Source organism: Bombus vancouverensis, unplaced genomic scaffold (assembly GCF_051014615.1).
Source record: "Bombus vancouverensis nearcticus unplaced genomic scaffold, iyBomVanc1_principal scaffold0027, whole genome shotgun sequence".
Classification (NCBI taxonomy): domain Eukaryota; kingdom Metazoa; phylum Arthropoda; class Insecta; order Hymenoptera; family Apidae; genus Bombus; species Bombus vancouverensis.
Window position 1 is genome coordinate 461449 of NW_027468918.1, and position 11228 is coordinate 472676.

An 11228-nucleotide genomic window follows, 5' to 3' on the forward strand; every position below is an offset into this window, starting at 1 on the left:
AATAACCACAGAAGCTCTGAATTTCATTGCTTCCTAATGGTACTTCCTTGGATATTTTTACATTCTGGAGGCGTGAACGAACTCTGAAAAACAGAAACGACTTCTATCGGATGATCGAAAGAACTACCTGGACACTGAGTATAATTATTCACACGTGCGGATGCCATTTCCGGCATGTTTCTCCATGAAGAAGGTCAGCTTCAGTTTTTGCCACTTGTAGATAGAAGTTGAAGTGGCGGACGTCTTAACGAGGTTGCTAGAATGTCAAAGAAATAGATGAGGGAAATATTATGAAGATATATTTATGAATATCTAATTGAGCATTTAATTAAGAACTTAATCGAAAGACCAAAATAAGTTGGTTCTTGAGACCAAGTACCTATCTAAGTATAATAGTCTTTTGTACTTACGGTTTAGTAAGAGGACTCGAGTAAAACGATTACTCGTTAAAAGGAACAATAGAATAATCATGCCTCCGCAGACGGTGGTCTCTGCTTTCATGCCTCATCGCGGAGAATCTCAGCGAAAAAAGTGTCCCGAAGCGTGAGCTGAAAGGTGGCTATCTAGGCTGCCTAGTGAATGCCGTCGCCATGGTGGAGCTGGCGTGTAGCAACTCCCTAAGTCCAGGAACCTAATCCTGCGTCAGAAAGACAAAATTCGCTACGGAGAAAAGTAAACAAAAATATATATATAGGGAAGAAGCGACAAAGATTAAAGATCGTTAAGAATTACAGGTAATTTAATGATAAAAGGGAGAAAGAATTGTGTAAAAATTCTACTGGAAAAGAAAAGAAAGATTAAGCCTCCAACGAGAAAGACGTGCTCAGAAGCGAGTCCTGCGTAGCGCCATGTAGAGGAGCAGGAAGAAAATATTGGTAATCTCATCGAACGACGAGCGCTTGATATTCACAATTAGAACTCGATATTTTAGCTTCTTATAATATCCTAATAAACTGTCATTTATCGATTACAATTGTCCTGTCGTATTTTATTGTGTTTGCTTTATAAATGTGAACTTTATTCAAAAAGAGTTCATCGATATAACGGTATTGAAGAGAACTACTCGAGAAACTATATAGAGGATTTAATTAATGTGTGGATCAACGTATGTATCACTATATGTAACAATAATATTGACTGTATATGTACGTGTGTAATAAAAGATTTCCGGTTTACAATGTTTACGATACTGATATAAAAATACCATATAGAGGATTTAATTAACGTGTATATCTACGTATATATCATTATATGTAACAGTAACATTATGTGCATATGCGTATAATATTGGTTAAATGTTAAATGTTAATATTGGTTAAATGCGTTAAAGTGAAATGTTATTTACCTATTCAAGATAGCAAAGTAGACATACCATATAGAGGATTTACTACTGTTAACACTCGGTATTCTCGTATTCAAAGTATTTAACCAAATAATTTGGGAATCCAGCGGACGAGCTTGTATTTAATATGATTATATTTAATATAACAACTTTACTCAATATACGCGTAGGATTTTAAATGTCATGAGGGTTGCAGCGGACTCAATTTTAATGTACCTCGATATCTTAGCTTCTTATAATATCCTAATAAAATGTCATTTATCGATTACAATTGTCCTGTCGTATTTTATAGTGTTTGCTTTATAAATGTGAACTTTATTCAAAAAGAGTTCATCGATGATTATCCATTACAGGTTGTTAATAAACCTGAATTATGCACAAAGGAATTGCCGTTAATAACTTAAGATTCTCTGCCCGTCGTACAGGGTACACATAGTAATTATTCTCGACGATCGTAACGTTTAAGTCCAATTCGAGCTTATAGTCCCATGCGAGTTAAACAACGACAATAGTTTGAATTTCTATTTGTTCGTTTGTCGTCTGTTTATACCCGGAGCACCTGCTGTAAACCAATACAAAATTTATTAGATCTATAAATAACACATATAAAACATATTAATTTATAATTAATATAAAATAGGAGAGCACGAAACTTCCTATTTTATGGATATGTTAAATCTTTGTAAAAAATACCATATCATTAGTATCATTTTAATCGTTCTAAAGGATTTAGCCGCATAAAGCTGTGACCCTTGGAAGAATCGATGTTCACGCGTGACAAATTGAAATTGTGCGAAGGTTCCGGTACGAACATCACAAGCCGAACATCGATACCAGGGGCACAGGCACATGTTCTGGGTTCATTATATATTTATAAAAGGCTGACGATTCAGTAGATGGTCCGGGTAAATTTAAATTGTAAATGAACGCATTGCTGGTTTCAAGTAAAAGCCTGGATAAGAGCGGGTATGGTATGAGAGTCTGTCGTGGAAAGGGGAACAGGCCGCTTTTATTTGTAAAGTTTGAATCTCCTCGATATTGAAGATGTTGAAGCTGCAAGTATGTATTTCATTTTAATCCATTCGAGACCGAGATTTAATTGTAAAACGATACCTAGGTGTCGGTACGATCTGAATGTTTAGTTGGAATGATTCTGTGTTTTACTCTCTCCAGGGTATCCTTTTCATACTTTGATTTTAAATCGATGACAATCTTAAATAGTATGCCTCATATTTTTAAAATATAAAATTATATACTATGTTATTCTATAATGTATTATGTACAGTTATATATATATATATGTCGGAGATGAAATGAAAACCGGAGCCTTCCCTATGCAATTTTGAGGAAGCCTTTTAATGCTTTAGCCCAGATCTTATCATAACTGTAATTAAGTAATTGTCATCTGTAATTGTTTGACATTTGTGAAAAGCGAAAGTGGGTTCGAGGTGACAACTGGTCGCTGAACGTAGCCACGGTCACGGGATAAACGTTTTGCCTGACGAAGGTGTGGATCGGTTGTATTGTTCTCCCTAGAAATCACATAGAATTGTACTTTAGAGATGTCGATATAATGGGACACACGTTGTATGAGGAATCAATCTCCAGACAGAAACTGCCTAGCAACGGCGTTTGGATCTTTCTCGATGTTTCCAAGGAGTATATAACAAACTTCTGACAGATATTGCCTAGCAACAACGATTGGAACCTTCTCGATGTTTCCAGCGAGAATATAACAAACAAATGCAGTCGGATTACGAAAAAGATTTTATGCAGAGAGGCATTCGTGTGATCGCCTTGGAAAGTGATACATCGAGTAATTTTTTCCGAGTGATTCGGCAAACGTATTTTTTTGTGTTATAAAATTGTTTAAAGTTTTCCCGTTGACCGTGGATTCGTTTGAACCCCGGATCATTGTTTATAGCGTAAATTAAATTCAATATTTGTAAATTTATCAATCGTTAATTTTCATTATTCGTTAAATTAGTAAATCGTAAGATATATTATTCGTTTCTTTTATTGTTCGATAAAACTTATTATTCTTTAATCTAATTAATAATTTAATTTATCATTTGTTAATCAATCATATCATTTATAAAAATTCATTATTCATAATATTTGTAAAACCTTGTTTATTCGTGTAAATATACTCTCTGTTTTGTAAAACAATGGCTAATTCAAACGAAGAATCGTTACGCGCCTTAAATCCTAATGTTAACCCGACATATATATATACATATATATATGTCGGATCATCACTGGGAATGGGGTTGTGGGCGTCAAATGAATCTTCTCGAGGATTAGCCATTGATACAGTACACACGGGCGTAGTTTATTGCAATGATAGAATTATTACACTCTTAACAGTTGATCATAGCGGTTCGGCACTCGCGACGCTAGTGACGATGTTCTCGGGCTCAATAACGAATCCGCGGCCAACGGGATGACGACAGAACGTTCACACAAAGTCTAAGTCTGAAAATAATCACTGATCGCGAAGGCGTTACTCCTTGATCGATGAGATCGCGAGCGAGAATGCCTTTCCTGTCCCGATGATGCCACAGAGGAAAACTATACTGGGGTGTGTCTAAGGACACGAGATCATCGGATTCGTCGAGGAAAGCCTTCGTTTAGGAAGTAAGGGAAATTGACGTTGCTGCTAATTGGTCAATCTCCATATCGGTGGTTAGAAAAAGATGCTAGCCGCCCTCGAGGGAAAGTTGCTAGTGGGAGACGCCGTTCGTTAAAAAATATGTCTCCCCTATCTTCCCGTAGCTGGGACAAAGACTGTTTGTCTGTTTGAAGGACTTTAGTTAACTAAACCTTAAGATTTATTACGGGCCCTCGGGCTAGCCGAACATGTACTGCGGAGACGCATCGACATCTGGCAATCATCTTACTCGAAGAATAGGGTCTGCGTGTGGCGAGCCACGGGACAGAAACCGTTGGAATGTTTACTGTCGCGTGTCGCCACGAATATTTCTTTTAAGGAGAGCTATAGAATTACTCCATACCTTGTTAGGCAAAACGTTCATCCCGTGACCGCGGCTACGTTCGGCGACTGACTGTCGCCTCGAGCCCAAGCTCATTATCACAATTCTCGAATAATTACAATCGGGTTGAATAACTACAATTGTTTGATTACAGCTATAGTAGACTCTAGGTTACAATGTTGCGGGGTTATCCAAAATTCCAAAGGCTCCTGTGCTCTTTTCATCTCCGACATATATATTTGAGGACTTACTCGAAAATGGCACCTCCTCCACCAATCTAAGAATGGCAATATTATGATTGTGTATGTTTTCTATTCCATTCATATGTGCACAATGTGCTGCGGTCAAAACATGCCTAGCCGTTATCAGGAAACCTCCGTACTTCCATAGTGGTTTGTCTGGGTTTCGGGGATTACGAAAACTTAATGCAGCGATCCATGGCCAAGCGCCTAAAATGCAATAGTCATAGTTGTGAATATACATAATTTTTTCTCACATAATGAGTAACAACGATTATTACCTATTCGATATTCGATCATACAGCAGACGATAAGTACATACGTACAAATACTCTGAAATAGAGATTTGATAAAGACAGAAATTAAATTTTTATTCCAGTGGAATACAAATTATTAAATAATTCTATATAATTTCTATTTGAACTATACTGAACTATAAAGTTCAAACGTGTAATTTCTGCCCTAACAGTTTTTGATCTCTATCTATATTATTACTCCTATATCAATTTTTTATTTCAAGCAAAAAGATACTCCTCCTAACATGGAGTAGAAGAAAGAAATAATTCAAGTTAATAAGTAAAGTTACTACCGATAAAATCATAGCATTATTATTTAGTCTAATTGAAATGTACATTGATGTGCTGTTTAATGCCTTTAAAGTTCATTCTTTGCAGTAAATGGCTTATTATTAATCGGAAAGAAAGACATAAAACGTGCCTTCTTGATTGTCCGGTGTGGTACGTACATTCTGGATCAAACAATTTTAAAACATTTATACAGTTCAAAGATGCGTAAGAAAGCGACACCGATTACTCAACTTTCGAAGTAAAAAGCCGATCAAGTCCACCGGATTGCCCTACAGACACGTATTAATCCGTAAGAGTTAGTCAACATGTTGATAATAATTATCTAAAGAAACTTTCCACGTGAAAATATAAAATTTTAATTGATTAGATATTGTGTTAGCCATACTTAAGAAAGAAAATGAAAATGAATGAAATGAAAGAAAAGGACTACCTTCAACCTCATTTTTTAAATAAACACTTTGTCAGTTTTGCGGTAAATAAATTCTTAGGAATTCAGGACAGTTTTTAGTGAATCATTTTGTTTCGACCGTTCGCGGAGAGACGCGATCGCGAGATAGCACGTCAACGAGAGTTGTAAGTTCCCGTTACGATTAAATAATCGACGCCACGAACTGATCGATCCCCTTATTTCGATTATGATAATAAAGGTAGTTCAATGAAATTCCACAGAATTAACACAAATAAATTAATGTTTATTTCAACAACTTATTAACTAGAAAGATATAAAAGGAACAAAAAAAATGTAACTGCGTTTTGGTTGATAAGTAATGCGCGACATACCACATGTGTTGACGGTTCGACTTCTCGAAAAGTTCTGAACGCCTTTCGATTTTTTTCGTTTTTTCTGGAAGGCGACCCCCACTACGTTCGGATCACGCCACATTCTTTTACTGCGAGGTAAAATACGGGCCACGAGTCGACGTTTCTGGAAGTCGCCCTGCTTAATGAACCACGCGCTTGCCACTACAATGTTTGTTTGCCGGGCAGACGCGACGATCCGTCTGCGACATTATAGTACCGCGATCGATAGTTAAGAATATGACCTATGGTAAGCCGCATGGCGTAACATTCTCCCCCCGTTGAGAGGGTACCGATCAAACTAGCGAGGTGTGGTTGAAGTTCCCATCTTATTTCGTCTCGGTGGCTAGTTGTTCGGGTTTCTCGAGATCGGGTTGAATTGGCAGTGGGACAAGCCTTTTGACGCCCCGATCCAAAATGCTCTTTGCCGTCTGAACTGTAGCTGTCCGGATGACACCATCGGCGCCTGGATGAACCTTGATAACTCGGCCCAGAGGCCAATGCATGGAGGGAACGTTGTCCTATCTGAGGATGACGATTGTGCCCTTTTGGATGCTGTGTCCACCCTTGCTCCATTTATTGCGGTTGGTTAGCTCGTTCAAATACTCCTTATGCCAGCGGTTCCAAAAATGTTGTTTAAGCTGTTGGATATGCTGCCATTTGGAGAGTCGGTTCGATGGAATGTCTCTGAAATCTCGATCACGTAAGCACATTAATGAATCGCCAATGAGGAAATGTCCGGGAGTGAGGGCTAGGAGATCATTTGGATCGGTGGAGATAGGAGTTAGCGGGCGGGAATTGAGGACTGCTTCTATTTCTATGATAAGAGTATTACGGTGTTAAGCTCATATGTTTCTGTTTCTCCACTCGCGCTGCGCCATAATATCCTTTGATATTTCCGATCCTCTGGTCGTACGAGGAATTGCCGATACATTTTCTCGATGTCGCCAGTCAGTACGTACTGATGAGCGCGGAATCTAATTAATATACAAAATAAATTGTGAATTGATTCGAGAATATAGGATTTCCCCATTTTCATGATTATCGTGATTTTTGTATAAATATATTTTTTAACATACTAATAATTAGGTACTTATAAATTAGTATTATCAATTATTTTGCATTTATAATTCCGCCTCTAGTATAAGTATTAATTGAAAACTAACTTTATGTTTCAAAAAGTACTAGCAAAGTCGTTGAGTAACAAGCCACTGATGCTAACACAAATAGCATTGTCGTAATTAAATATTTCTAAATATTCATTTTTCATTTTGGACCTATAGAAACAATTTATTATATATACTATTAGCTAAGTAATTGCATATTTAATTAAGTCGAAATATAAAACTTAGTTATTTTAATAATTTAAAAATAAAAAACTGACAAACATTCCAATTTAATTTATGGTTGGAACAAAAGACAGTTATTTTTCATTAATTGAAATATTGCAATGCAGAGTACTTTCCAAAATACGCCGAGAGTATTCCTGATGGTGAAACGAGCGTTGCTTCATCGAACGCAGCTAAAGAAAACAACATCTATGTAGTTGGTGGTACGATGCCTGAAATAGAGGGCGATAAATTGTACAATACCTGTACTATTTGGGGTCCCGATGGAACTTTGATAGCAAGACACCGAAAGGTAAGTAATATATTCCTTTATGGCTTTGAATTTGAAAATATCGGGGTGAAGAAAGTGACTCTATCTAGGAATAATTTAGGAATATACATATGTACATACGTATACTATAACCAATTCTATAATTTACGGTTTATAAAATACGTTATGATACGGGAAACGCCCATTTTTGTTGTAATGTGTTTGTTGTTGTATAAATTTTTCACATACTTAAAATATTATTATACTTATTTTTTCTCCTTTTTAAACATTATTAAATGATAAGATTTTTTAATAAAAGAAAGTGATAAAAACGCTGTCAGTTATTAAATAAAAAATAATTAAAGTTTAGGAGTTGGTAACTTTGATATTAAATTACAAAAGTTGCAGCAATATAATTAGCGACCACATTTTTATGTTATTAGGTACATCTATTCGACATCGACATTCCTAATAAGATTACTTTTCGAGAGAGTGATTCACTCAGTCCTGGTAACTCCCTAACGACGTTCGATGTGAAGGGCTGCAAAATAGGTATTGGCATTTGCTATGATATTAGATTCGAGGAAATGGCACGCATTTATCGGAACAAAGGTACAGTAACTTAATCGATCAATACTTAACTAGCAAAAAATTAAATATCTTTCTTAAATATATTCTATATAAAATTAATATAATCTGTAACTCTGTATAAAAAGAAGCTTAATTTAAAAAACCAGTATATTTGCTGAAAATGAAACAAATAAAAGAATTAAAGGCACAATAAGAGGACTGTCCTCGCATATTCAGAAATGATGGAATGTGAACCGTGCAACTACGAAGTTAATTGGTATTCGGTGGCTTCATATTTCCTGCTTCTCTGGGTTAGGTTGCCAAATGCTGATATATCCAGCGGCATTCAATATGACCACTGGACCACTGCACTGGTCATTACTTCAGCGTTTCAGAGCGAATGATAATCAATTATACGTTGCCTGCATATCACCGGCTCGTGTTCCTTAAGCAAGTTACGTCGCATGGGGACATACACAGTTGACCAATCCCTGGGGAAAGATTCTTTACGATTTGGAAACTCAAGAGAATATGGCAGTCACCGATATCGGTAATTTACAGCTTAAAATTAAAAGCGAGAGATCCATGATGTAATTAATTTTTAGTCTCGTTAATTTATCGATTTAGCCATCTTCCTTTGTATTTGTTGAATTTATTAGTAAGCATTACTTATTACTTCGTATGTTTCTTTTTTCTATCAGATGTAAAAGTTGTTGAGGAAGTAAGGGCTCAGATGCCTACATTTTCTCAGAGACGTACAGATTTGTACGACACTGTCTGTAAGAAGGAGCAACTCTACACTAAAACAGAAAATGTTTTTTTATAATATTTCTTCTACAATATCCTTTTTTTGTGAATTATTACTAATTTCTTATCATTTGTACTAAATGAATGACTCAATTAAGAAAACCAAAACGTTATAAATAATAATCTGTATATCTTGTGTATCAACATGTAATTGGATATTATAATAATATAGGAATGCTATAATAATATAGGATAATAATATAGGAGAATAATAATATAGAAAAAAATACATGCTTTTAAACACCTTTAATATCGATCACATAAATTGTTATAATTCACAATGATTACGCATACATAAAAGACCCCTTGATAGTAAAATTTACGATCAAAAGGCAATTACGTATCGTTTAACAACATTTAATTTATAACACCTTTTAAACATTTAGACATATTAACACATAACACTTCTTATATATAAACATCAATTCGAAGTTATCAGCTTGGAGAAATTGGTCGATTAATACCTGTAGATTGTCTGTCTCGATGAAAGAATTAAAGAGAGCAAAAACATGATAATGCCGCTAATATAATATTCCTTCTTTCTTGTATCTGTCTGCCTCTCAGGTCGTTTTACTAATTACAATAAGTAATTTCGACTTCTTTGCGCTCTCTTTTAACGCATTCGAGACCGAAAGAAATTCATATCAGTCAGTAGGCAAGGGTATAATATACATATTTTATATATAACTTATGTAGTAATGTATATATCATGTTAATTTCATATTTTTTTCAATATAGAATTATAATATATATATATATATATATATAACTGTACATAATACATTATAGAATAACATAGTATATAATTTTATATTTTAAAAATATGAGGCATACTATTTAAGATTGTCATCGATTTAAAATCAAAGTATGAAAAGGATACCCTGGAGAGAGTAAAACACAGAATCATTCCAACTAAACATTCAGATCGTACCGACACCTAGGTATCGTTTTACAATTAAATCTCGGTCTCGAATGGATTAAAATGAAATACATACTTGCAGCTTCAACATCTTCAATATCGAGGAGATTCAAACTTTACAAATAAAAGCGGCCTGTTCCCCTTTCCACGACAGACTCTCATACCATATCCGCTCTTATCCAGGCTTTTACTTGAAACCAGCAATGCGTTCATTTACAATTTAAATTTACCCGGACCATCTACTGAATCGTCAGCCTTTTATAAATATATAATGAACCCAGAACATGTGCCTGTGCCCCTGGTATCGATGTTCGGCTTGTGATGTTCGTACCGGAACCTTCGCACAATTTCAATTTGTCACGCGTGAACATCGATTCTTCCAAGGGTCACAGCTTTATGCGGCTAAATCCTTTAGAACGATTAAAATGATACTAATGATATGGTATTTTTTACAAAGATTTAACATATCCATAAAATAGGAAGTTTCGTGCTCTCCTATTTTATATTAATTATAAATTAATATGTTTTATATGTGTTATTTATAGATCTAATAAATTTTGTATTGGTTTACAGCAGGTGCTCCGGGTATAAACAGACGACAAACGAACAAATAGAAATTCAAACTATTGTCGTTGTTTAACTCGCATGGGACTATAAGCTCGAATTGGACTTAAACGTTACGATCGTCGAGAATAATTACTATGTGTACCCTGTACGACGGGCAGAGAATCTTAAGTTATTAACGGCAATTCCTTTGTGCATAATTCAGGTTTATTAACAACCTGTAATGGATAATCATCGATGAACTCTTTTTGAATAAAGTTCACATTTATAAAGCAAACACTATAAAATACGACAGGACAATTGTAATCGATAAATGACATTTTATTAGGATATTATAAGAAGCTAAGATATCGAGGTACATTAAAATTGAGTCCGCTGCAACCCTCATGACATTTAAAATCCTACGCGTATATTGAGTAAAGTTGTTATATTAAATATAATCATATTAAATACAAGCTCGTCCGCTGGATTCCCAAATTATTTGGTTAAATACTTTGAATACGAGAATACCGAGTGTTAACAGTAGTAAATCCTCTATATGGTATGTCTACTTTGCTATCTTGAATAGGTAAATAACATTTCACTTTAACGCATTTAACCAATATTAACATTTAACATTTAACCAATATTATACGCATATGCACATAATGTTACTGTTACATATAATGATATATACGTAGATATACACGTTAATTAAATCCTCTATATGGTATTTTTATATCAGTATCGTAAACATTGTAAACCGGAAATCTTTTATTACACACGTACATATACAGTCAATATTATTGTTACATATAGTGATACATACGT

The 11228-nt window shown here is 35.0% G+C and overlaps 1 protein-coding gene and 1 long non-coding RNA gene across 5 annotated transcripts in view; one reads left to right on the forward strand and one right to left on the reverse strand.

The window, feature by feature from the left end:
* The window catches only part of LOC143304242 (uncharacterized), a 927-nt gene extending 188 nt beyond the window's left edge, over positions 1-739 (reverse strand). Inside the window, exons 1-2 of the long non-coding RNA XR_013060946.1 lie at positions 411-739; positions 128-256 (exon numbers count right to left, since the gene is read on the reverse strand). This is a non-coding gene — a long non-coding RNA (uncharacterized LOC143304242). The remainder of the gene's footprint in view (positions 1-127; positions 257-410) is intronic.
* LOC117160219 (omega-amidase NIT2-A-like) overlaps positions 1-10898 on the forward strand; it is a 26825-nt gene extending 15927 nt beyond the window's left edge. The window contains exons 2-5 of one of the 4 annotated variants that reach the window (XR_013060939.1): positions 7416-7600; positions 8002-8170; positions 8445-8678; positions 8830-10898. Coding sequence is in view for 1 of the 4 variants with exons in the window: in XM_076626624.1 (XP_076482739.1) it covers positions 7517-7600; positions 8002-8170; positions 8445-8578 (387 nt within the window). In the remaining 3 variants the exon portion in view is untranslated. The other 3 variants (XR_013060940.1, XR_013060941.1, XM_076626624.1) reach the window with 3 other exon arrangements.
* Positions 10899-11228: the final 330 nt, after the last annotated feature.